The sequence below is a fragment of the Ammospiza nelsoni genome, chromosome 17, assembly GCF_027579445.1.
Source record: "Ammospiza nelsoni isolate bAmmNel1 chromosome 17, bAmmNel1.pri, whole genome shotgun sequence".
In the NCBI taxonomy this organism is placed as follows: Eukaryota; Metazoa; Chordata; class Aves; order Passeriformes; family Passerellidae; genus Ammospiza; species Ammospiza nelsoni.
In genome coordinates, this window is record NC_080649.1 from 16,865,481 (window position 1) to 16,892,800 (window position 27,320).

Sequence of the window (27,320 nt, forward strand, 5' to 3'; positions counted from 1 at the left end):
CTGGGTAACTTCTTCTGGGCAGCATAAGCCTGAAAAAGGACACACTTTAACAGAGGGTTAACCCTTAAAAACAATAGCCTGTTGCATATTCATACCCCTCATACATGATGCATAAATTCCATTCAAACCCAGGATTCTGTCTGATTAATGTCAGCTTCTTCCTCTGAATCCTGACGGCGTCTTCATGGCTGAGCAGGCAGGAAGAAGTTCGTTTCTTCTGATAAGAGAGCAATAAATTCTCTTTCTCTGAAATATTTAGGTGTCCTGTGGCCGCTATCTCGTTGCGAGTCCTTTCTTTAAAAAAAGTATCTCACATAGCATAGTTTTTATTTTAATATTATGTTATACCCTAAAACTAGATTTAACACACTACTTATGAAAATTAATACAGCATAACTTTCTGACACAACACATATAATATTAATTTTAATATTTGCGAAAAGACAATCATAAAACACGCATTTTTCCGACGGGAGGACTGGGCTCCCCCAGTTATTCCCTGTGCAGCCGGTACTCCCCCTTCCCCTCAGAGCTCTCCCGCGCTGAGGGGCCGCTGCCGCTTCCCGCCCTTCGCGCCAGCCCTCAGCGGCCGCTGGGAGCTGGGGCCGCCCCGCCCGCCCTTTTATCGGAGCCATGGAGAAGGAAAACCGCTTTAAATTGTTCATGCCGCCGCGCCTGAGCGCTGGGCAGGTGTCTGCGGGCAGATCCCAGGTGAGCGCTCGGCCGCGGGGCCGCTGAAGGCGGCCCATACCACACACCCCCCCGGCCGACCCCTCGGGCTGTGCTGCTCTGGAGGCCGCGGCTGAGGAGGGGACGGGGGGAAAGCGCAGGGCCCTTCCCCGGGGACACGGGGACAGTGCTGGGCCCGGGAAGTGCCCCGGCAGGGCCCCGAGCTGGAGCACACGCACACCTGCCCCTTGCCCCGGGCTGGAGCACACACACACCTGCCCCTTGTCCCAGCAGAGCCGGAGCACACACACACACCTGCCCCTGCATAGGCCGGGACGGCTCCTGCACTGGACTCATTTCTGTGCGTATGCCTAGAGTGGCACATGCACAGACATCTTCGGTTTGAATTTCAAAGACTTTTGTTGTTGTGTTCTCTCAAAACTGAAGGGAATCATCTTCTGGAGCATCTGCTCTGTGCTGTAAGTCCACGTTTGCTGTGGGTAATTCAGCCCAGAGAGTGAGCAGGACTCTATCACTGGCCGGGGTCTGTGTACAAATCACCAATGGGACGGAACTGCTGAGGAACTGCCTTGAGTTGTTTTATTTTCCAGCATCAGTCTCATTACGTGGTTATGACAATGGGAAGATGCCAGCAGCTCACATCCCAGGCGGCAGACAAAGAACATAATGTGACAACTTACTTTAAAAGTTTTTTGACCAATCACACAAAGCAAAAGCATATTGACAGCAGTTCTATCCAACCACTTTAAGCACAGGTACCTTTGGTTAAAACAATGCTTGCCTTTTTTGAATACAATACCTGCTTGTGAGCCTTGAAACACAATGCACAGAGCTCCATTATTAAGCTTAGAACTTCCTAATACCTTGCTAGATAAACTTTTCTGTAGCTTAGGTAGTTATTCTAGCCAAGCATTAATACACAGACCATTGTTCTATTTGTCCTTACTTTTCTACTTTTTGCATAATTTTTCTGCTGACCTATCTCATGGCTGCTGCTTGGCTCTGATCACAGTTCTGCTGTCTCTGAGGCCTGCCTTTTGCAGCTTTCCCAAACCCCTCTGATTTTATGGATTCCCACAGGCCCCACTTAGATGCTCGCACTGGCATTGGTGTCTTGGTCTCACCAGATCAGGTGTGCAGTGAAAATGTTCTGTCCCCACACTGAGTTATGAGAATTCAACAAGTTATTTTTTCATGTCGAAGCTCCTTATGAAATATGTTGAGATTCAAACAGGATATTCTGACATCAGATGAGTTAGCTGTTTACAGGATGAACTTCTGTGACTTCAAAAACTTGTAAAAGGGTATTTTCATATTGAAACATAATCAGATGTGGTTTAGAAGTGCCCTTGGAAGTAAAGCAAAAAAGAAATATCAACTACTGAAGTCTTCAGAAAAGTAATTTTTCTCCTTGAGTCCTTTGCCATGCACCAGTGCCCAGACAGGCAGGAGCTGCTGAGTTCCCTGCATTGAAAGCTCCCCTTTGGCCACAGTCTGTAAATCAAACTGCAGGACACCAACAGTTTGATCAACCACTGGGAAGTAAGAAGTGAGTTCCAAAGCCATTACCAATCCCTTGGGCTTTGAAAATTGTAGGCAGCTGTTTAATTAATGACACATTCTATTTTCACATCATCTGTAGGGATTTTTTCTGGCTTTTATAATTCTTCTTTGCAAATCTACTATTAAGGAACTAATTTTTAAATTTGTGCAGAGTATTAACAGACGCTCAGTTGATGAATTTAAGCTGCCCTTCGATGTGTCGAGCCGTGGCGAAATCACTGATTCAGGTACGATTGGAATATTTGCCATGCACCTTTTTAGATTTTTATATATTGTCAAGTTTTAATTTTCATGAGTAGTCTCACAGTTTCATATCTGTAACTGTTAAATACAGTTTCACTGTTACTTTTTTTAGAAATACATTGATCAAAATCTCTTCATGTTTCAGATACAATTTCACAGCAAGTGAAACTTTGCTCTGAAGTAGATGAAGAGGTCAGCTAAGTATCAACTCTGCACATCTAATTCCTTGGGGTCTTTTGAATTTGTTCCCAAACAGTGCCTAAAGCATTATTCAGTAGATATTTCAGGGCTAAAGGAAGTAATCAGAAGGGAATAATGTTTTCTGTCTCCTGTTTTAAGCTGAATCACTTTAGAGGAGATATTTGTGATTTAGTGAACATGCCTGGAAATTAATCTTTAAAAATTAAGGTGATTGCAATATTGTTGTTGTTTTTTTCTTTGTTTGAAGTGTCTGCAAAGTCTATGAGCTTTAATTAGAGTAAGATTTAAACACTTAACTATCCTTGTGGAACTGCCTCTGAATACTCTGTTGAGGGGCAGAAGGGTTGAAGTCAGAGTATTATTTGGAAAACCGAAATGGATTGTCCCAATTGCCTGGTCTGGATTTATTTTATCTGTAAAACAATTAATTCAGTGGTTTCCTCAAGCACTGGATTCCTTTCACAGTGTCTTTACCAGCACATCTCTGCTTTAGCACAACTCAGTACAGCTCATTTTTTTTGCAATAGCTTCTGTACTTTGCAGCTACAAAACACTGTTTGCTACCACAAAATAAAACACATTTCTTGTGCTCTCCCTGCTGATTTTCATATCCCTGACAACTTTTTAGACTTATTTAATCCTAAGCTATTAAAGTACCATCAGGACTGTAACAAAACTGTGGTGCAGCCAGTACAAGGATGTTGTTTGGGGCTGTTGTAAGTGAACCAAAGGGCCCTTGGGGCTCCTGTGTTGCTCTCCCTGCTTCAACCACTGGCCCAGCACTGCTTGTAGGACACTTTCAAGGTGTTCTAAGGGCACAAGGGTGGTGCTTTTCCTTCTTGCTCCATGTGTGAGCAGAGAACTGCTGGGACACTTGGATATTTATAAATCCCTGGGTCCAGATGGGGTCCATGCCAGGGTGATGAGGGAGCTGGCAGATGAGCTTGCCAAGCCTCTCTCCATCATTTATCAGGAGTTGTGGCTCACTGGTGAGGTTCCAGATGATTGGACACTGGCCAGTGTGACACCCATGTACAGAAAAGGTAGGAAGGAGGATCCTGGTAATTCCAGGCCAGTCAGCCTGGCCTCAGTGCCAGGTGAGATAATGGAGCAGTTCATACTGAGTGCTATCACACAGCACTCCCAGCATGGCCAGGCTATCAGACCCAGCCAGCAGGGCTTTACCAAGGGTGGGTCATGTCTGACCAACCTGGGCTCCTTCTGTGAGCAGGTGACCACCTGATGTGTGCAGGAAAGGCTGTGGTTGTTGTGTATCTGGGCTCCAGCAAGGCCTTTGGCACTGTCTCTCACAGCACGCTCCTGGAGAAGCTGCAGCCACGGCTGGGACAGGAGCACTCCGTGCTGGGCTCAGAACTGGCTGCATGGCCGGGTCAGAGAGTGATGGTGAATGGTGCTGCATCCAGCTGGCAGCCAGGCACCAGTGCTGTCCCTCAGGGCTGTACTGGGACCAGTTCTGTTCAATATTTTTATAGACGACATGGATGAGGGCATCAAGTCCTTCATCAGTAAATTTGCAGAGGACACTAAGCTGGGAGCTTGTGTTGATCTATTGGAAGGAAGGAGGGCTCTGCAGAGAGACTTAGATCAGTTGGATGGATGGGCAGAGTCCAGCAGCATGAAGTTTAATCAGTCCAAGTGCTGAGTTCCACATTTTGACCACAGAAGTCCCCTACAACGTTCCAGGCTGGGGACAGTGTGGCTGGGCAGTGCTCACGCAGAAAGGGCCCTGGGGGTGCTGGTGACAGCCGGCTGAACATGAGCCAGCAGTGTGCCCTGGTGGCCAGGAAGGCCAATGGCATCCTGGCCTGGATCAGGAATGGTGTGGCCAGCAGGAGCAGGGAGCTCATTCTGCCCCTGTATGGGCACTGCAGAGGCTGCACCTTGAGTGCTGTGTCCGGTTCTGGGCCCTCAGCTTAGGGAGGACGTTGAGATGCTGGAGCACATCCAGAGGAGGGCAACAAGGCTGGTGAGGGGCTTGGAACACAAGCCCTGTGAGGAACGTTTGAAAGAGCTGGGGCTGTTTAGCCTGGAGAAGAGGAGGCTCAGGGGTGACCTTATGGCTCTCTGCAGCTTCCTGCAGGGAGGTTGGAGCCAGGTGGGTCGGTCTCTTCCACTGGGCAGCACTGACAGAACCAGAGGACACAGTCTCAAGCTACAGCAGGGAAGGGATAGGTTGGATACTAGGGAAAAAATTTTCACTAAAAGAATAATGAAGCACTGGAATGCTCTTCCCAGGGAGGTGGTAGAATCTCCATCTCTGTATGTGTTTAAAAAAGCCTGGACATTTCACTTGGTGCTGCAGTTGAGGTGTCAGGGCATAGGTTGGACTCGATGATCTGAGAGGTCTCTTCCAGCCTCATTATTCTGTGATTCTGTGATTCTCTGTGTGTCCATGGCAATATCACAGGTACTCTTGGATAAAGTCTCTGAAGCTGCTTTTACTTAACTCAGCAGTATCTGTCAGAAGGAGAGGACAGAAATGTGTGAAGAACCTGCTAGAAGGAATTTTGGCTTCACTGATAATTCTGGCAAAACTTTTATTGATTTTGGTGGACTGCAGTTATCCGTGTCTTTAAGCCCATCTATTTGGAGATGTCTGAAGGGGGTTTGGGATATTTCATTGTATTTGTATCTTCTATGTGCCCTGTAATGCCTTTTCATACATACACAGAGGATGCACAAAGATTTAAACTTGGGCTCCTGATCATGTAAAAGCTTATATCACCATCTGTGGAAAAAATATTACTCTTGTGATGTTTCTAAGAGATAAATACATTATCTACAACAGTATTAATTAGATATTATATACTATTAATTAGATAGTATTTGAGATTAACTTGTGGAACCTGTTTTAATAGAATCCAGAAACAATGAATGAATTGTTCTCAAAACTCTACAAAGAGGCTGAGAAGATCAAGCAGTGGAAACTGACTGTGGAAACTGAACTAAACCAGAAAGAAAGAAAACTCCAAGAGAATAGAAAGATTATTGAAGCACAGAAGAAAGCCATTCAAGAGCTGCAGGCCAGTATTGTATAGTGTACATTGAATAGATGAAGTTCAGTGCTTCCTGATTCAGTATGACACTATTATTGATACAGTTAAATATTAAAGACTGTTGCAGTTTGGTTTGTGCCTTGAGAAAATGATTATTTTGAGAAGTTGCAGGCACCTGTCCTGTGTGAGGGTGTGTATGAAGAATATACCTGTGTCTCATTTGCTGGTAAATTATTGTTCATTAATTATTGCATCTTTCATGCAAAAGATGACTCAGCATGTAATACCAGATAAAACAGACTTCTGTCTACTGATGCCCCAAATGACTTTTTCATGAGGGATTTGAGAAGTTCAAGTGCATTTCTAATATATTTTTCAATAACAGTGTCTTTTTGCATTTGTTCCCTATGAAATCAGTTTGAAAATGAGAAACTCCATTTGAAACTGGAAGATGAGATATGTGAAAATAAAGATCTCTTGAAAGAGTAAGTAATAGAACCAAGGATATATTTTTGTGGTGGAAATAATCAGTTTCCATGTGGGCAGTTTTATGTAGCTGTTAAATTTTGAAGGTCATTTCCATTGCTACTCTTTAGGTGCACAAAGCACTGTGCACTCCTGTGCAAACATGATATTTTTCCCTCCTTTAGAGCTGCTGCTTCAAGGCATCTGTGTAATCTGCTCAAGGAAACCTGCACTCGCTTTGCAGAGAAGACCAGCAAATGTAAATGCTTTTTTAGCTTTTATTTATCAGAGTAAATGTACTTCTAGCTTGCTCTAAATTCACAAACAGAAGCAAGAAGAAGAAATTTCTCATGCTGTTCAGAAAAGTTCTCCAGTTGAGATCAACTGGATGTGGCTCTCAGAATGAGAAATGAATTTTAAGTGGCTCACAAAATTGGAAGTGAAGCCCCAGGTCTAACAGACTTGTGGTTTGTAGTGCTAAATGCAGAGGGCTTTTGAAGGCAGTGAGATTGCTTGCTGCAAGGTTGCCAGCCTGGGAGCTCTTTGGGTGCCCAAACAGTGCTCCAGGTTTGAGGCAGTGCCCACAGCCCCGACTGGCACTGGAGCCACTGCAGGGCAGGGCAGGGCTCCCCAAGGCTGCTCAGCCCATTGAAGCTTTGCAGCCCCAGCCACACTCTGGGAATATATTCAGACATAGGAAGTGACACTTCATGCCTGGTTTTAGGCAGTAGAATCTACTCTGAATTCCCAGCACTCTGGAACAAATTTCCAGAGCTGACATTTCCTGTTTTCAGCCATCACACATTTATGGGGAAAAAAGGTCTGAACCCCAAGGTGTAATGAGTAACTGGAATTCTTCTCATGAAACGGAACAAGCCAAGACAGTTGGACAACTGAATGAAGTTTAAATTCCTGAGGTTTTAAAATATGTTCTTGATTGGAAATCCTACTTTATATGCAATTTAGAATCGTTATTATAATAATTAGAATTTTACTAACTTGATCCTGGATACTTAAATGTCTGTTTCTTTTTAGCCTTAATTCTAGAAACACTTGTATATAGATGTATTGTTCTTTTTTGATAGCTGTTTCTGTTACTGTTCTCTTTTTAATTGTTTTCTTAGGAAAAAATAGTATCAATTACAAAAGTGAAAGGAAAGAAGGAAAATATGGACCTAGAGTGTTGTTGCAATTTTATAATGACAGCTCTGTGGTTATAGGTTATCTGCTGATAGGAAGAAATTCAGTGCTAAACCCTGGATTACAGTTTATAAATACTAACAGGACTGATACATTATTATTCAACAGCATTAATACTATAATAATTAATATGGTCACATAAACTGATCTAGAATTACACTTTTCACAGAAAAAAAATATCTTAGGAAGGAAATTTAAAAGCTGAGCTTGCTCAATGTTTCAATGAAATACACATTTTCCCTAGATTCTGTAACTTTCGGCAGCATGTTTCATAATGACTTATTTAATAAGAATGGAGCTGAGAATTCCGTTTTGAATTCATTTTGCTGATTAAGTATAATGACTTGGGCAGCTGGCATTCTTGTTCAAAAGAAAAACTTTCTCATATGTTCTTGCTTTGATAGATGAACAGGAAAAGGAAGCAACAATACAATTGTATGAGGAACTTCACAGCAACATAGAAGTAAGTGAGCAAGCTTGATGAAAGGAATGTGAGTTATGTGAGCTGAGTTCCATGTTTATGTTGGGATACTGTTTGTATCCATCATGTGTGGGTATCATGTCATGTGTGATGCAGGAAGTTGGGTTTTCAATCCCTTTTCAAGAATTATTTTTGTGTTATATCAAACACATTCAATGGAGAAGGTGCAGCAGTGTGTGGGATGTAGATCCTGTGATCTGGGTGATGTGTGCTTAGTGCTGGGTCACTGCCACAGCTTCTGGCTTCTCTTTGGGCTCTGTTTCACCTCCCTGCTGGTTCCTCAGAATGGCTGAGGGGGGCAGCAGCCCTGGAGAAGTTCCAGGGTTTCCAGTATTGAACTTCAAATATTAAATTTTGTTTTTAGAGAATGACGGTGGCATTTGAAGAGCTTCGTGTGCAAGCAGAGAACGACAGATTGGAAATGAGTTTCAAATGTGAGAATTCTGTTTATTGAGTTTATACAGCTGGCTCAGTTTTGTACTTCATAGCTTGTGTTACACATGCAGTGTCAGGGCAGAGAAATGTGAACGGCTGGAATGGTGAGCAGCTCACACTGAGACACTGGGACCCTTCTTTTATTCCTGCTGCCTTTGGTCACTGCCTGGCCCTTTCTGTTGCTGTTCCACTGGACCAAAGCTGGAACTTTATTTCTCAAACAGTCACTCAAAATTGAAGTTTTGTCTGTGAAGTACAGTCTAGAGATCAATACTTACTTCCCATAGTTTATTTAAATGACAATGCACTAGTGTATAGCTACAGAAACTTTAGCTAAATGCTCTCTCTCTGTATGTATAGTCTGGTATGTTCCTGTTTCATTTTCACATGCTCTTTTCTGTTTGTATTTTGATTATAAAATCAAACATTGCCTCAACAATTACTCTTGGGAAACAAATGGTACAGCTGTACAATTCCAAGCAGTCTTAAAGTGGAAGTTGTATTGAACTTGGAGTATATTTCAGCTAGAATGTTAACTATGGATGTTACTGTATCTCCAAAGTAAAAGAAGAAGCAAAAAAAGTGGACAAGTTTGAGAAAGAATGCAAACTGGAAGTCAGTCAAAAGGAAAAGCAGGTTTGCTCATTTTACCATCTAAGATGTAGAGCTTTATTTGTGCCTAAAGGGGCAATGCAAGAGCCAAGAAGTGTTTCTGGGTATTAGTAAAAAAGACAAAATAACATCTGAAGCTGCATTTAAGTCAAATTCTGCTAAGTTTAGTGGTGTTTCAGTACCTTTAGTCTCCTGGAATTTATGGTTTGATTTTGAATTGGAGAATTTTTTTGTTTATAGTTATGTGACTTGATCAATATTTGGCTAAGATTATATCTAGACAAATATTATCTATCTGTCTGTCTTTCTGTCTATCTATCTATCTATCTATCTATCTATCTATCTATCTCTGTCTGTCTATCTATCTGTCTAATCTAACTTGAATGACAGCAAAATGGCTGCTTATTATACCTGGGTACAAATGAAAATTAATATCTGTCCCTTTTCCAGACTTAATGATGATATTTCTTGCATTTTTCTAGATTTCAGCTCTTACCATACAGAGAGATGAAAAAGATGATGTCATAAAAGACATCGAGGCTCAGCTGCAGACGTCACAAAATAAGATTGCTGACTTAATGGAAGCAAAATGTAAGAGTTCTGCCTGCTGTGTTTAAATGTAATTGTTTATAGAATTTCAATGTAGTTGTTTATGAATCTTTATTTATTATCTGTAATTGTTTATAGAAGCATAGGAAACAGGGCCATGATAGTCTTATTCTGTTGCTGGTTGGCAGCAGAGTTTTGGGACTTTGAAGGCCTTATTTTTGTTTGGAGCAGGAGCTGCTCATGTGGGAGAAGGACTGGCAGGGCAGTTTTTAGGGTGAGTCAAGCATTGAGAGCTTTTGAAAATTGCAAGGGGAAAATATGTTGCTTCAGTTTTGCAAATGTACAGTCAGGCAGATGTCACTGAGGAAACTTACTTTTCAGAACTTGATTTTCAATATTTTTAAGCCATTTATATTAAAATTTTATATATTATTTCATAGTAGATGATATTAGTACCATTGGTCTTTGTTACATTCTTTAAATGTATGTAATTTTCCATTTTTAGCAGTATTTTTTAGTAAATATCCTATTTTTAAAATATAAACATCTTTTTTTGTTTAGTACATAATGAAGAAATGTTAAAGGAATCCCAGGTCAGTAAAGAACATTTGAGGGCAGAGCTGGAAGAGGCTAAAATTTCATTGCAAAAGGCAGAGGTACCCCTTGTTTATAGTTTTACAGTAGAAATAGACTGGATGAGTATTTGCATAAGTAATTATGGATACTTTAGACATGAAACAGCTGTAGCTGTTTGTTGCAAAACATGTTTAGAAACGATATCATGTCTTGAAGGTTGCTCAGAAGAACTTGGAAACTGAATTCCAGACTACAGTGAAAACATTAATTCAGGTCACTGGAGAAAAGGAAGAGCAGGAGGAAGAATGTAAAAAAATGAAGGCTTTGCTTGCAGCCCTGACAGAGGAGTTTGAGACTTCTGTTGCCAATTTGAAAAGCTTGCTGCAAGAAAAGCAAAATAGGTAAATGAATGAGTTTAAATTCCAAGAGCGATCTTACAGGTTGCAGTCTATGACAAAACCAAGAACAATTGGAAATGAAGCTGAAATTTGGAGGTTTTTTCCCCACAGTGGTCTAAATGCAGAGAGTTTAATGTAATTTTTTTTTGTTTGTGATAGTTGATACTGTATAAAAAGTAAATTTTTGCCCCCTCCAATTTTCACAATTCTCTCTTTAAGAAATACAGATTTCTGTAGGTATATATTTGTTTACTTTTATGTCTACTGTTCTGAGGTTGTACAAGTGAAATTTGATGTGTGTTGCAGGCAGATCTATCAGCTGCCTGTTGAAAGGTAAATGTTCTTAAAGTGCTTGTGCTAAGACTTTGTCTTATTGTCCTGTAAGTTTCAAATGCAGTGCTTTGTACTCTACATTTGGGGTTTTTAATTTACCATTTTCTTAGATTAAAGAAAGCTGAAGATGATTCAAAGCTACTTACCTTGGAGCTCCAGAATAAATCTGCTGAACTGGGTAAGGCTTGTGGAAAGGCAGAAAATGAGCTGGGCAGTAATAAAAATGTTTTCTGCTGTTGTCTGGAAATAGACTGTCTCTAGTAGTTGGAGAAATGGTTTTACAGTACTGTACCTGTCAGGAATGCCTGGATTTATTTTTACTCAGCTGATCCCTTTTCTTTGGGGCTCATTGGTGCTGGCAGCAGCCAAAGGGCAGTGCTGTGCACAGCTCCTATAGTCAGACCATTCATGCATGAATTCCTCTGGAGGTAATTTTGGTTTGCAGCTCAGAGCAGCAGCACTGCAGGTGCCAGGAGTGACTTCTGCAGCAGAGATAAAACCTCCCATGGAGGTTTCTGTGACCCTGCCCATGCTGGAAGTGGAATGATGCTGGCAGGGGTTGTCTTTAAATATCATCAATTTGATATCCTGTGGTTTCTAGGGATGTGCTCCTTAGTCCCCAGGGTAAGAGCTCTGTCTTGCTGTTGAGAACTTGCAAAAAATACCAGTATTGTGGATGTGCACATAGAAACCATCTGGAAGTTAGTAACAACTGCTTTCCTTTCTCAGCATATCCATCTGATACCTTCAGCAGTTCAGATTTTTTTTCTGGAACAATGCAGGTGCATCAATACTTGGAGAATACTCTAGTCTTACAGTCCGTGGTTTATTTGAAGCTATATTTGTGGAAAACATAATAGGCTCTAAATTTTATTTAGGATAAATATTTAGTTTCTCTTCAGATATAGATTTGCTAATGTCTGAATCATTTTTTCAAGTCTACATTTAGATTAAGTCATAAATTAGCTTTTCAGTTTCTTAACTTAATCCCACAAGTTTTGAGAACTGGGTATTGCAAAAGGGTAAATGTTTTATACTGCCTGCTAAATATGAAAAATCATTTATGTTCCGTTCATTTTACATTCCATGTGCTGTAGAAGAGATGACTAAAGTGAAATGTGATAAAGAAGTGCAACTTGAAGAGCTGTCAGAAACTCTGGTAAATGTTCATTTTATTAATCTCACGGCATTTGCTCTTCATATGAAATTCCTCTTGCTTTGTAAGTATCTTAAATGCCATAAATAAACTCCATCTAGTCAACCTTAACATTTCTACTAAACTTTCTCACACACAATTTCAGTGTTTTCTTTGAAGAACTTCTTTATTGCCTCCGTTTTTCTTGTCTCCTGTGCTTTTGGTTTTTCTTGTCTCCCATGTTTTTGGTTTTCCTTCTCAAGGTTTTTGGTTATTTCCTTCTTTGTTCATGCCCATTCAAATGCCACTCTCTCTGGATATAAAGTTTTCCCATTTTTTCTTCCTTCCAGGAAGGTAATTAGCTCTTGCCTCTGTGAACCCTGCTGTGCTGTGACACAGGCCCATTTTCTGTCACAGCAGTCTAAGCTATATGAAATACACTCTTAACAGAGGTTTATTTTCATTATGATTTTATATTTACAAGCCTAACAAGAATCCGTATCAACGAAAGTTAAGATAGTGTGAAATCAGGTGTGCGTTATACTGTGTGTGCTTGTTGTTATAATCTGTGCATTGAGTGTTCTGAACTGAGTTTCACTCATTTTCTAAAATGGGTAAATTGGAGGACTTTTATTGAAGAAGAATCTTGAGGCTACTGTAGAAAATATGCAGAGAGAAAAATGTGGAAAGAGAAATGAAAATGCTCTCCAGATGAGAGAGGTCTGAAGCAGGGCCACAGTAACATGTTTTTAGAAATAGTTCAGTTACACATCATGACTTGGATACAAGTTTATACATAAGAAACAGCACCCAGAGCAGGGTCCCACCCTAATTGTGCAGCCCAGGTAATGAAACTCACAGCAGGGGACAGACATGAACAGCACTGGTGTCGCAGTTCACTGTCTCACACCACTTCCAGATCCCAGCAGAGACTGGAAAGATCCAATCTGGATAATCCATGGCATGGATGTTGTTGGGTTCTTCTGAAAGCCTTGTGCTCTTAGTTCATGTCTGATAACCTCCAGCAGTTGGAGTTTGCACATGGATACTGAAAACTCTTCCTTTCCATTTTGCAGAAAGAATTGCAGGATTTGAAAGCACAGCTGACATGTACAGCTGAGAAGGAACAAGATTATTTAAAGCAGCTTGTGACTCTGAAAACAGATCTTGAACAAGAGGCGTATGACCATTTTGAAAATATAATATTGAATTAGTTTTGGTGTCATATAGAAGTTGCTTTAATCTACAGTGAAATGAACTATGATTGTTTTCTAATGGAAGTTTTGAACCACATATATGCCATTAATTATATACTTATATTTCTAAATTCCACTTTCTCTATTTGTATGTATTCTATGGCATATGTAGTTGTTCCATATCTCTCTGACTTATTTAACAAGAAGAGAAAGTTTCTGAATTCATTGCTAATCTAGCTTTGAACTACATCACCTTCACTAACCATTATATTTATATAAAAGTTGACTCTGAGTTTCTTTCCTTCTTCTGTCACCTTTTTACATCTCTTTGACTCTTCTGCAAAGCTTATATTTGTAGATAAAGGCCTGGACATTTTTTCAGCATGGAATAACACTTGATAATGGGTAAGTTTAATTTAAAAGGAGATTTCAAAATGCATCTTCTTATTCTTCTTGGGCATTTGATTTAAATTAGGTTAAAGAATGAACAGCTAACAGTGTATCTCAGTAAGCTTTCACTAGAGAAAGAACAAACAGCACAAGAGAAAAATGCTGTGGCTGCAGAACTCCAGAAGCTGCAAGAACAACAAGAGGCAAGTTGTAAACTTCCAGCTTTCTTGAAAGGACAACATTCAATTTGACAAATTACTCAGTTTCACAAATTAGATGATGAGCTGCAACATGACTTGGTTCTGTAGAGTACCTGAGCTATTTTTTGTATTTGAATTGGAAAGGAAGTGTATTTACACTTCTGAACAAGGCAGGTCAGTGTGCTCTGGATGTGTTTGAATTTTTTAAGAAGTCACTTTGAATTTTATTTCTTTGCTGACACAGAGGTCTTTATTTAGGATAGTAAGAAAGAAGAAGAAAATACAAAGCAGTTAGTTGAAAACCTAGAAGAGGCAAATAGCCAGCTAAGGCAAGTAAAAACAAATAATAATAACTGATATTGTTAAAGGAAGTAGACTCAGTTTGTTCTGTTCAAATGCTGCTTTCTGGGATTTTTTGATTAATGTTTTTCTAGATTACATAGCTAAACAGAAACTATTCAGAATTGCTGTTGGCCAAGTACAAATTGTCTCAGATTAGAAATACCAATTGCTACAGGAACAATGTTTGCCATCATTTTGTATTACACGGTAGGAGCTGTCGTGTTTTGCATTAGACATCTCAGGTGTGAAGGAAATTCAAATGGAAACTGAAGGTTATGGATTAAATGTGACAAGGCAAAACTGGATCAGAGTTACTCTCTGTATCCTCCCCATTTCAACAGACAGGCAGCTCCCATGTTTCACAGCTGTATTGCAATAGTCCAGGTCAGGATGTATTTTCCTTGGGTTCCTGGAACATCTTTTCCTACTTAAAAGAAGTATGGACAGTTCACATATTGACTTACTGGGCCTGTTGCTGCATTTTAAGAACATTTTCATTGAGCAGGTTATGAAGTTCCCATCAACATTAGCAGCTCTTTTTAGAAAATAAAATATGGGTTTATTAGAAGTACTGAAAATAAGTTAAAGGCAATAAGGAAGTATTTACTAATGCTTGTTAATTTGACACTTAGAAATGAACTGGAGTCTTTGAAGGAGAAAATGGCAAAGACAGGTGAAGAGATGAAAAGTACACTGGATGAAAGAGAAGAAAATGTATGTCATGTGTCAGGAAGCTATCTTACAGAACCTGTAGGACAGCATTCAATGTAAAATCTTTGTTGGGGTTTTTCTGCAAAGCTCTGCCTGGGGGATGTGATCTCTGCCAGAGGTTTCTTCTTTCCCAGCTGCTGCCAGCTGTGCCCTTGTGTGTCCACATGTGAGCCCTGGTATTTCAAAAGACAAGCACAGTCACTGGGATGTTCACTCTGTGCTGGAAGTTTAATATTAAAGATTCATTTGTTTGTTTTCAGGCAAACAGAGAACCTGCTTTTCTGTTTTTTCATATACCCACTCAGTGATGGATGGGCTCTGGATTAGCTTTTTATATGTAGTGTGAGTTTGAGCTTAAATAGATTCAAACATTTTTACTTTTCTTTCTATTGGTTCAAAGCAACCTGGGGTTTTTAGCAAATTTCAAAATTTCATTGTAAAAGTCAAAGATTTACAATTGTCATTTCAGGTTAAGAGTATTGAAAATGAAAGTTCAAGAGAGGAAAAGCCATTGAAGATTCTAGAGAATAATTGGGAAAATTCATTTTTTTCATGGATGTAGGGAACTTCATACAAGTGCATTTATTAAATTGTGAAGATACTGGGTTTTTTTTCTTCTTCTTTCTTAACTCTATTACCACTAAGGAACTGGTTCACTGCCATTAATTAACATCTTGTGGTACTTTATGGCTAAAACTCTGATTATTCTAACATGGCAGCTGGTGTTTCAGTCCCATCGGAACAAACCAGATTGGTGCAAGGGCAGGTTCAAGAACATCTACAGGAATTGCTCACATAGGGAGTCATTTGTAGAACTTACTAATTCATGTCTGAAACATCTCTTTCAGATGAATAATTTAAAGAAACAGATGGAAAATAAAACCAAATGCATTGAAGAGTTGCAGCAGGAGGTGTGTAGAGATTTTAAATGTCACAAATACATAAATACATTATAGTTTGGGTTGCTTTTCAGCAGGTTTGTGTCTGCTGTGATGTCTTTAGATACACCTATGTAATTTAAAAATTCTCCTTTCTTATCCTAACCCTGAGCAAACTAGGGAGTCATCTTAGGGATCACTTAATTTGTTAAATGAGCCTTAATTTGAAAAAAGCAATTACAAAAATAATATCTTTAATAAACTTCTACTCTTTTTCATTTAGTGCATAGTGTTATTTATGTACTTGCAATGAGTATCTCAGTTACCACTAGTAGAAAAGAATTCTGCACTGGCACAAACTGTAGTAACTTCACTGTAAAAATAAATAACTTGTGGTTTTGGTCATGACATCTTCACACCTTCTGTCAGCAGCATCTTAGTTTTAATACCCATTCTGCACCTCATTTGTTATTCCCTGCTGCTGCTCAGGAGGAGCCTTTCTTAAGGCCATGAAGAAATAGTAATTATCACAGAAATTAGCTGAACATTCATTTGTTTGAAGAATTGTTCTGGAACCTGAGCTGCACAACAGCTGAGAGGTATTTGCCCGATGAAAGCTGGAACTTCTTGATGCAGTTAAACCATAACATAATTCTATTAATTTATTATGGTACAGTGCTTGTTTTGTTTAATTTCAACAGAATAAGGTGCTGAAAAAGAAAATTACTGCAGAAAGCAAGAAAAGCAATACTTATGAAGGGAAGGTAGGTTTAAATAATATCATGTAGAAGACGAGGTGAGTGTTTTTAAGTCCCTCTGTAAATAATGATAATACTTATTAAATACATTCTGAACTGGTTTTTGGATCTGGGATACAGACTTTGCAGGAATGAGCTCATAGTTTTTAGAAGGTGCTTCCATTTTTAATCATTGGGCACTGACTATTGGACATTTAAGAGATGGATTCACATTGCAATTAATGGTGTTTCCAATCTGTTCCTTTTTTTTTTTTTTTTCTTTTGTTGATAGTGGACTGAACAGGGTTCAGCAACCTCATTGTAACAGAAAAGCATTTAAAAGACATATATATATGTGTGTATATATATATATCTATCTTTTTAGGCTGTTCTTTAAATGTGTTCTGCAGTGGCAATCCCTCTGATGGGAATATTGTGTCCAGCTTTGGGTACTGCACTTGAAGAAAAGTGGACTTTTTTGAGGATATTCATATGATAAACTTAAAAGGAAAAACTGTAATCAAAATGCACACCTGGGAGGAAAATGTACCATAAAACCTGTGAAAATCTTATATAGATTTACAAGAGAGAGAATAAAATCTCCATCTGCATTTGTTTTTTTCTGAGGCGTTCAGAGCATTTAGGGTGACTGCTTAGGGCAGTCTTCCCCATTGCGCTGTTGCCATTCTTTCTTTGAGTATTTTCTAACTCACCTCAAGCCAAAGTTCAACTCTTTATTAAAAAAACCTGAACTTTTAAATAGGAAACACTTTAATCATATACCTGAAAAGTAACAGTGTTTGTGCTCAAAAATAAGAGGTAAGAAAAAATCATTAACATAGTAATTCCTAAACAAATAACAGCAGCAATTCTGCATTCTCCAAAGGTGAATAAATTGCAGTTAGAGATGGAAAATATGAACAAGCAACATAAGGAAGAAGTTGACATGTATCAAAAAGACATAGAAACAAGAAAAGTAAATGAAAATAAACTTCATGAAGAGGTGAGAGGTGTTAATTTTTACTGCAATTTATTTTTTTTTTAATTTAAAATGTTTTTATGAAGCTTTTATGGCAAGAGTTCTTGCTCTTACATTGCAGACATAAATGGAACTTGTTGTGAATCCCTGTGAGCAAAGCTTTAGTACATTAGGTGCTTAGATTGAAGTATTTGAATATGTCTTTGAAAATGAGAACTCCATTAAGACTTCTTTCTTTCAAGATATAGGTCAAAGAAATTCCACCCTTGGTATAAAGTCAGCATAGTTAAATTAGATTATAACTTCTCCCATATTAGTATTTTTCTGCCCACTCTTTTTTTTATGGCAATGCTAAGAAATGTTAGGGCAGAGGGCTTGAAATGGCCTTTTCGTTTGCAGAGAGCTTGCCTGCCATGGCTGTACCTTTGATCTTGCCCATTTTAACAATCTCCAGAAAAGATCTGGGATTTGAAAGGGGTCTTAAAAGCAAATAAACCCCAAGTGAGACTGCAAACTTTGTACCTACAGGAGGAAGAAGAAATTAAGATTTAAAAGAAATATATTGTTATATTGATGAATGAAATGCAATTTATTACTAACAGGTAGAAAAGATGAGGTTGCTTTGTGATGAAACTGCAATGATACAGAGAGAAACTGATGCCAGATGTCAGCACAAGATAACTGAGATGGTGGCACTGATGGAAAAGCACAAGGTCAGAGATTTTCCTGCTTGCTGTGGTTTGCAATGGGTGATACCATGTCAATACCATGTTTATAACTTGTGACACCACGTTAATGACCTTTCAAAAGCACAAACAGGCCTGAGTCTGGGAAAAGGAAGCTGAACACATGCTGCACTTTGCATCATCTAAAATCAAATTCATTTGAAGATTATGAACACATTCCTATGGGCAGATAAATTCCATTCATCTAAACTTCTGGGATTTTTAGATTTTTTTTTTCAATTCAGGCTTCCTTTGATACCATGTGAATGCAATATTTTTCAGTATCAGTTTGGCCTCTTTCTCCGAGGTTACATAGTGACTGTCAGCAGTTTAGCCTGACACATTTTAGTTTACCTTTCTATTCCTCATTTTGCAATATCTTTAGCAGATACATTAATAGAGATGGCACAGCTGGCTCTTAATGCTGAGCAGATATTGCTGCACAGAAATAAAGCACTCTCTGCCAGTCCACAAAATAATACTTGAATTGAGCATTTCCTGTTTTACAGTTTCTGCAGAAGCATCAATGAATCTTTTCTTTCTAAATCTTAAGGGCCTGGTTTGAAAAAAATGATGTTTTAAGACTCTGTAATTGTAACATTTAGTCACATGTTTTGAGTTTGTTGTTGGTTTGGTTTTTTTAACACAGAATGAATATGATAAAATGATTGAAGAAAAAGATGCAGAGTTAAAAGTATATAAAATGAAACAGCAAAAGCAGTTCTCATCAGAAAGAGCACTGGTAAGGAGCACTTTGCAATGGTCAATAATTCAGTGAAGGGGCTTGTGTCCCTGTGTAGGGGTTTTATACTGGCTAAGTGCAGGCACACACACAAAAAAACATTCAGTCATTTTTCTCTGCTAGAGTTGAGCAGAGGAGGGGAAAGAAAAATTCAAGGACTGAGTTCAGATAAGGATTAGGGGAAAAACACTTTGAGGGTAAAGCAGATTGAAACTTAAATAGTATAAAATAATTATTATTAATAGAATTAAAAGTGAGTAATGAGAATTAAAATAAACTTTAAAACACCTTTTTTCCCAATCCCTCTCTCTTGCCCACCAACCACACACAGATCAGACTGAAGAGTGATCTTCAGTCACTCTTTGACTTCTAAAATCTTTTTTCAGTTTGCTTAGAGAGTTTCTTTTCCTGCTGTGCTCTGGGGTCTTTCCCACCAGAGACATTCTCTGGGAACTCTTCCAGTGTGCTTTTAATTTTTACCAGTAGCAGTCCCATCCAACCCGCTGCAACAGATCTTATTCTGGGCACTAAAAACTCCAAATGTTTCTGAAAATAAATTGGAGTGGCAGTGTGTTTGTGTCTGCTCCTCCAGATAGTGTGTCATGTTCTGACTCCCCACTTTGAATAGGAAACTTTTGTTTTAAATATTTAGATTGTGCCCTCTCACCCCTGCTCTCTCAAGGGTTTTAAGGTATTACCTTGAACACTTCTGATCAAGTACCTGTTTCTTACAGTGCTTCAGTCTTTGTTAAACAAGCTAAAGCAAAGCTTCAAGTATAGGGCTGAAAAGCACATAGAATTATCTTGTGTATCTAATGAGTGTCCCTGTTAATTACTGTCTCACCTGGGACTGTTTTCCTTTTTCTGGGCTGTGCAGAGTTAACCCTGTCCTTTATTTAATGGTTTGTAGGAAAATGAGCTGTCATGTTTGAAACGGGAACTGTCCTCCCTTAAGGAACAACTGAAAGCAGAAATGGAAGAAAAGGTGGAGTTTTTTATTCCCTGAGCACTGGGGGTGAGAGTTGTGGCCTGGGCTTGTGCTGTGGGAGAAGTTGGATAAGAAATGAAACTGAACAGAAAAACAGTGACTTTGGAATGCTGGGGTTGTGCCAAATCTGGTCATAGATTTGTGTGAACTTTTAACAGTCTGTGATTATAGATTATATATAAATAAACAAACAACAAAACAAAACTCTCCTTTATTTTAGTTAATTTTAACTAGCTAAAGCAAAAAAGTTCCCTAAACTGTAGGGTTTTTTAGTGACTTTTGAATGCTGAGGTTGTACCAAACCTGGTCATATTTTTGTGTGAACTTTGTAACAGTCTGTGATTATAGACTGTGCTCTGTAATGGCAGCAAGAAGGTTTTTAACAACTGAATTCAAATAAATATTTTCTTGCTGTCGCATAACTCTTTTGTAGGAGAATCTTGTAAAAGAGCACTCTGGCACTATGATTGCTGAAAGTGAAAAGAAGCACAAGGTAACTTTAACTTTTTTATTGCTTTTAGAATTTTGTAGTATTTATATGTGTACAATCAATTGCAGTGCCATGATAATTTATTTGCATTCAGCAAAAGACACTGGAATGCTTTTGACTTCAAACTTTTTAAATTATAGAAAATACAAACTTATGTTCCTGACTTCTAAACCTTGTTTAGATCTATACAGTGAATCTATTCATGTAAAAAATAGAAACTCTCCAAATTATATTCCTGAAATAAAAAAGATAAAAATAAAAAATATGTTCTTCCAAACAGGAAGCCCCTTGGGCAGTCCAACATTGATATTTTATAACTCCTAACAGTGAATTTTTCTTGTGGCATTTTTCTGCCTGTATTTCTTACTTCTCTGTAGATGATTTTTTTCCCCCCTGGGATAAGAAGGGATTTTAAAGGGTCACACCATCCCATGGAGATATTAGACAGCAGAGTCTGGAAGGGCTCCCAGTGTGTAATTTTTGTTGCTCAGTTGTTGATTTTTTAATGTCTCTAGAATTGTTTTACTTAGTCTTACAAGTGTCCATTTGTAAAGGCACTTTTCCTCTATGGAAGAGAAAAAAGCTGATACAGCTGTAAAAATGGTCAAAGTATCAAAGTAGTCCTGACGGCAGAACTCACCCTTCTTCCCTGCCAGGAGTTCACTTGAGGTTCTCACATTGGAACAATGGAATCCAGCACCATTTTGATGTTATCTGTCTAAAAAAGGACTGCACTGGACCATTCAATGCTTCTCTGTTTAACTTCTAATGAAAAAACTATTTTAAGTAACACCAATCTTGATGTAGCTATCAATCTTTCTCTGGAAGCCTTTTCCTGCAGTTTTGTTTGTTCCTATTTTCTTTGATGTTTGATAGAGTCCAACGTAGTGGCTACAGTTCAGAATAACCTGAATTTCTGCAGATAAGCACAGAGAACTTAAATACAATGTGCCATGAAACTCAGCTCTTCCATAGCTTCCTCTTCATTCTCCTCATTTGGCAACAAAAATAGTATAAAAAATGATATTTCCACCCCTCCCCACTTTGTTTGGGTATTTGCTCCACGTTTGGATGGAAAGATCAGAGTTCCACCATTTCTGTCAGGTGAATTCTTGGACATTTACACTGTAAACTGAGTCCTGAGTTTGGCTTTAGATTCCATACTTACCCCATAAAATATAATCTAAAAAGAGAAACATTTTCTTTCCCAGACATGTGTTATAAAGACTCCTCCAGTGGATAAAATGCAGAGTGGAAGAAGCACAAACCTGCCTGCAGGGCAGAGCAGCAGGAAAAAGCAGAAAGTGCTTGTGCAGCTGGACACTGAGTCAGACAGCTCTGAGCACACTGAGCTCCTGGTAAGAGCCAGAGAACAAATCGTGTGCTGAGCAGCTCTTTGTGCTCACTGCTGGGGCTGAGAATGGAAATAAAGAGTTTGGGCTTCCACATTCCAGCCAATATTTATGTGTATATTTTTAATTTATTGGTTCTTCCTGGAACCGTAGTTGTATGTACATAATTAACATTCTTTTTATTCAACTGTTTTGCGTCATAATGACATCTTTTCTTTTTCATAATTTAATATCCTTAGGCGGAAAGAAAAAGTACTTTTAATATAGTGTGACTAAGTAACTTTTAATTTAACTTTCAACTTTTAATTAATTAGAGCATAGTCTCGGAAGAAGAAATGTTTAAAAATTTGTACAAAGATTATCCACAAGCATCACAATTACATTCCACAGCACCAAAAAAGGTATGTTAGCCTTTCCTAAGATTAAACCAAGTAGTTAATCAGATTGTTTACAGAAACGAAAGGATGGCTTTATTTTCCTTCCCAGAGCCCAGCTCCATGCAGTGTGAAATCTCCAGGCTCTGCTCTGAAACTCAAAACCATGAGGAGAATGCGCCAGGTGGGCTGGACTGCGCTCTCCAAAACGGACAGGAAAAGGAAAATTAAAGATGCTGTAAAGCTCTTTGCTTAAAATGCAGAAATGCCCAGTGCCCTGGCATTGCTTGCAGGGCTGTTTTTCTCTCAGAGTTAGTGCTTTGTTGCGTTTTTCTGTCATACTCAGTGTTAATACTATGTTCATTCCTTTACACATATAAACTTTATAGATCCATAACTGCAACCCCTGCAGAGCATCTTCCACCTTTCCTCCCTTGTGCTGCAAAATGTTGGGACACAAATTAGCCAATTTTAAATTTGGAAATAAATAGAACTACATAGAAAGTTGTTTCAAAGCTGTTTCTGGCATTAGAAATTCTGCTTTTAAAGAACTTCTGTTCTTTTAAATTTACTCTGTTTTTCTTAACACATAAATACTTAGTGGCAGAAATGTAGCTGTTAAATGTATGTACTTTTACCTGAAGTCTTTTTGCTTTTTCCTGCACCTGTCTTTTTAGACTGTTTGCTTTTCAGTATGTTAAAATGATTTTAAAACTTCTAAAATTTCAGTAGAATTACTTGTATTTAAAAAGATTTCAGCTTCACAAGGAGTAAAATAAACACGTTATAAGATTGTGAAAACAATGTTAAGATGCCAATAAATTGCTTATCTGAAATATAAAGTGTGGGACTATTTGTTGTTGCTTTAAATATTTGAACACAGACAGAAATCACCCACCAGCCTTCCTAGGGACCAGCAGAAGTGCAAGGATAGATTAGAACATCTATTTCTGTATTAATCCTTGATTAATCTTGGTTTCACAACAATGACAAACACTACTTCAGAGCCTAGACATAACAGGAAAACTACAAGTACATCTTAAAATACACTGAAAGATCAAAAATCCCAAATGCAGCTGAAGTGGGAAGCAAGACATATTTGTTTTATTCTGTTTGTGTAGTCTTAGGGATAGGCCAGTAGTTTGGGTTCCCTATGTTGAGCTGTTGAACAGTGATGTAAATGAGATTTGTTATTGTATGTAGCTAACAAATATTGTGCAAAGACCTGGAAGAATATGCTGTGCTTTCCCCATGAGCACCTGAAAGTGAAAAATTGAAGTTTGTACTGACCACTTCTAGACTCAAACAGTAACTAATCAATTAGAGCCTTGGTAATTTTAGGGACATGAATCCATGGTATATCACATAATTCTCCTGATCCTGTGAGTGTGTCCTGTGAGGTGCTGTGTCAATCACCTGAAAAAGGACAAAAATATTGCCAGCAACACTGCAGAAAGCTTGCAGGAAATGCAAACAGCAGGGGAGGGTGTAAAATCACATCTGCCCGTGTCTGTGCGTGATTTCATTAATGGATGAGGGTGCCCTGCTTGTGGCCATGGCAGCAGTGCACGGCTCCATCTCTCCTGTCTCTCTCTCTGGCCTCAGGCCCAGTTCCCTGGAGCACCCATGGGGGAAAATCCAGGGAGTGAGAGAGACAAAGGGCCCAAACTCCTGGGCTCAGGCACAGACAGGTCTATGGGGGAAGGAAAAGCTGTGCAAGGAAGCAAAGCCAGGAATTCATTCCCTGCTTCCCACGGGCAGGTGAGTGTTCGTCCGTGCCCAGGTGAGCAGGGCTCCAGCCCAGGCAATGGTGACCTGGGGACACAAATGCCATCACTGCCAGCATCCCCCCCTTTCTGCTCCTTCCCCCTCTTTCCAGACTGATCCTTCTTCCACACGCTCTGGGAATGCCCTGGGCTCGAGTCAGGGTCCCTGTCCCAGCTGTGTCTCTGCCCCTTTCTGCTGCTCCCCCAGCCCTTCACTGCCAGGGCAGGATGAGGAACAGGAAAGGCCTCGGCTCTGGGCAGGAACAAAAACCTCCTGGAACCTTCCCTCTGTTTCCAGGCCAAACCCAAGCCCTGCCCCAGAGAAGCCCCTGGGAAGGAAGTTCAGCCTCCCCAGCCCAAAGCAGCGCCCAGAGCCCATCCCAGCCCCAGGCACTTCCTTACCCAGAGCGTCTCCTCTAGGGCAGGGATGCCCCAGCGAGCACCAGGCCGGTGGCGATTGCAGCTCAGGGGAAAACAGGCGGGAGGGGATCCGTGCTGGGAGTTCCAGTGGTGCTTTATGGGCCAGCACACCCAAGGGCTCCAGGCACAGAGAACCAAGAACAAAGCAGAATCCAGGGTTTTATATGGGACAAGGGAGGTGGAGCTTTGGTGCTGCCATGGTATTTTCTGAAAAATCCCTTTGCCAGGAGTTTTCTCCTGAGAGGCTGAGAAGCCTCAGAGGAAAAGAAAAACAATAATTATCTGCTGCTGTGGAATGCAACAGGTGCATCTTTGACTGGTCCATGTTGGTTGTTTCTAATTAATGGCCAATCACAGTTGGCTGGCTCGGACTCTTTGAGAGTCACGAGCTTTTGTTATCATTCTTTTCTATTCCTTGCTGGCCTTCTGATGAAATCCTCTCTTCTATTCTTTGAGTATAGTTTTAATACATCATTTTCTTTTAATATATTATAAAATAATAAATCAGCCTTCTGAAACATGGAGTCAAGATTCTCATGTTTTCCCTTGTCCTGGGGCCCCTGCAAACACCACCACACTTTGGGTCTGAGGGCCAATGGGCAGAGGGAACAAGGGCGGTGCAAAGGCGGCACAAAAGGGCAACAACCAACTGGGATTCAGGGGAGGAGCTGCAGGGAACGGGAGCCAATGGGAAAGCGGGAGTGGGGAACATTCTGGAACTGGGGAGGAGAACCAGGATGATGTAACTTGGGTCACCAACATATAATGGACATGATGCCAGCAGGACACACACCAGGGGACAAAGTCACCACACCTGTGGGGATGCTGCCACCAGGACGCCTCCAGTGACACCAGCATGGCCCTGCATGGCCCCTGTGGGTGAGACTGACCCTTGCCCTGTCCCCAGGGGCAGTTGGGGTCCCCTGAGCGCGGTGGCCCTGGGACACCCTGGTGGCTGTCACTCACTCCTGGGCCACTTGTCACCAGCTGAACAAGCTCCCATCCTGCCCTGCTGGGGGGTGACATTCGGCTGGGACACCACAATGGTAGCAGGGGGGACGTGGTGGCAGGAACTGCATCAGGCAGCGCCATGGCTGAGATGAAGGTGCTGGTGGCAATGTGGTGGCACAGGTGGTGGCACTGATGCTGTCCCAGTTCATGTCCCCATCCATGTTCATGTCCTCCCATGTCACCATCCATGGCTGTGTCCCCCCATGTCCCTGTCCATTTCCAACCCAGGTCCCCACCAAAGGCTGTGTCCCCACACGTGCCCATCCAAGCACGTTCAATGTCTTGATTTTTACCCCAATTTCAGGGCTTTCAAAGGGATGAACAGAAACCTTTGTATTTAAAGGCCAAAACAAAAGGATTTCTGTGTCCCTGCCAGAAGAGCATCCACGTCCTTGGGTGGGTGGAAAGAACCTTTTTTGGAGGGGTTTCTACCCAACTGTCTTCAAAGTCATGGGTTTTGCCCCAATCCCACCTGATTTGGTTGTGGAAGATGCCTGTGGGGCAGAGAGAATTAAAATGATGGATTTATGTTGGAGAAGACCTCCAAGGCCATCCAGTGTTACTTGATGCCACCAAAAGACGCAAAAAGTGAGATTTTTCTGGGGTCAGAAGTTAACAAATCTGCTCAATGTCGCTATAAGATACAAAACAACAGGAGCGCACATACCACTGTTGTCAAGGTGAAAAAAGGAAAGTTTATTTTCTGACTCCAACATTTATAGTTTTCCAAAAGTGACAGTGGATCAGAGGGGGAAAGTCCCACCTCTCCAATGACTCTGGAAAAACCAACAGTCCATCAAATTTCTCCTCCTCCATCAAAGAATGCAAAACAATAAGTTATTTACAGGAAGTGTGTGAGAAAGTTTGCTACAAGAATGTAAACATCAGAAGGCTTAGAAAATCTTAAAAAATCAGGGCGACAGCTCTCCACAATGGATTTCTGATGCTGGTCTGTGGATGTGTCCAGGTGCTCATGGGGAGCCAGGAGCCATCCAGGTCTCTTCCTAACACAGATCACTGGCACCAGAGGTCACCAGGGCTCTGCCCACCGGGGTCACTGGGGATCATCCAGTGCTGATCCTCCAATGAGGGATGGAGCTGTGGAGCTGGAGCAGCACATAAAGCTCTTCCTGCCCTGGGGGCACTCCCACAGCTTCCCTCAGTGCTGGCTGCGTTGGTGCTGGGTCAAGGCTGACCTCTGGGAGAAGCTCTTCCCACACTGGGGACACTCGTAGGGCCTCTCCCCGCTGTGGATGTGCTGGTGGGCAGTCAGGTGCGAGCTCGTCCTGAAGCTCTTCCCACACTCCCTGTTAGTTTTCTGCGTTGTTGCTGTTTAGGTGGCCTGGAAAGGCCCAGGGATGGCCTTGGGAGAGCCGACGCTTCAAAGGACGAGGAGAGACTTCTGATCTTGTCTCGGTCTTGGTGTTTATTAATTGTTTATCTAAAAGATTTTCTTTCAGCCCAACAGAGGTCTGCACAGCAAGTCAGCCATGGGCACACTCCCCAAGCCCCCGGGCGGTCACTTATCTTTATACCCTAAGTTACGTGTACAATATTTATCATTTTTCTCCAATACTTTCTACTCTTATTAACCTGTGCACTTCTAGTAATGACCAATCCCAAAGTGCCACCACCACCACAGAAGATGGAGGCCAAGAAGAAGAAGAAGAAGGACAGGACACGCCCCAATTCCTCCATCTTACTTCTCTAGACCCCCCTGTACCAAAATCCTAAACCCTGTGTTTTACACTTTAACTAACTTATCCCTTCACCATTCACCCAGTGGGATCCTCCCAGTCCTCATACAGGTCTCATCTCCTGTGTAGGATCAAAATCCTGCCACCAGACACTTCTGGCAACATTCCAGGATTCCCGAGCCCCCCAAGGATGGTCTCGGCCTCTCTGCACCTCCATCCTGAGGTGCTGAGATCCCACAACTCCCCACACCTGTAGGGCTGTTCCCCCATTGTTGAAAGCGAAGGGAGCCAACCCATCTTGTTGTTGATCAGCATCGACTCCGATTTATTGATCAAATCAGCCACTTTATATAACAGTGTTAATTAACTTCATGCATATTGCAAAATTCAAGCTCACGATAGGCTACAGAGAAAACTCTAACCC

At 40.6% G+C, this 27,320-nt stretch overlaps 1 protein-coding gene and 1 pseudogene across 1 annotated transcript; one reads left to right on the plus strand and one right to left on the minus strand.

The window, feature by feature from the left end:
* Nucleotides 1-27,320, minus strand: part of LOC132080773 (zinc finger protein 418-like) — a 44,303-nt pseudogene that overhangs the window by 14,680 nt on the left and 2,303 nt on the right.
* On the plus strand, nucleotides 634-22,602 carry LOC132081107 (synaptonemal complex protein 1-like). The gene is made up of 30 exons (XM_059484638.1): nucleotides 634-736; nucleotides 857-880; nucleotides 2,424-2,480; nucleotides 2,642-2,688; nucleotides 5,577-5,741; nucleotides 6,132-6,199; nucleotides 6,365-6,438; nucleotides 7,784-7,842; nucleotides 8,225-8,294; nucleotides 8,858-8,931; nucleotides 9,390-9,498; nucleotides 10,018-10,112; nucleotides 10,249-10,433; nucleotides 10,874-10,941; nucleotides 11,861-11,941; nucleotides 12,527-12,618; nucleotides 12,975-13,078; nucleotides 13,570-13,687; nucleotides 13,943-14,013; nucleotides 14,659-14,740; nucleotides 15,207-15,267; nucleotides 15,584-15,648; nucleotides 16,317-16,379; nucleotides 17,239-17,355; nucleotides 17,934-18,044; nucleotides 18,706-18,798; nucleotides 19,709-19,783; nucleotides 20,220-20,279; nucleotides 21,943-22,029; nucleotides 22,115-22,602. The coding sequence occupies exons 1-30, from the start codon at nucleotides 634-636 to the stop codon at nucleotides 22,256-22,258; spliced, it is 2,622 nt and encodes an 873-aa protein (XP_059340621.1). The 3' UTR covers nucleotides 22,259-22,602.

What these genes read in the sequence shown, in the direction of transcription:
- LOC132081107 (XM_059484638.1), top strand. Translation starts at nt 634, where the DNA reads ATGGAGAAGGAAAACCGCTTTAAATTGTTCATGCCGCCGCGCCTGAGC. An exon ending in GCTCTGAAGTAGATGAAGAG is followed by an intron (nt 2,689 to 5,576) that starts GTCAGCTAAGTA and finishes CTGTTTTAATAG; the next exon opens with AATCCAGAAACAATGAATGA. An exon ending in TGCAGAGAAGACCAGCAAAT is followed by an intron (nt 6,439 to 7,783) that starts GTAAATGCTTTT and finishes TTGCTTTGATAG; the next exon opens with ATGAACAGGAAAAGGAAGCA.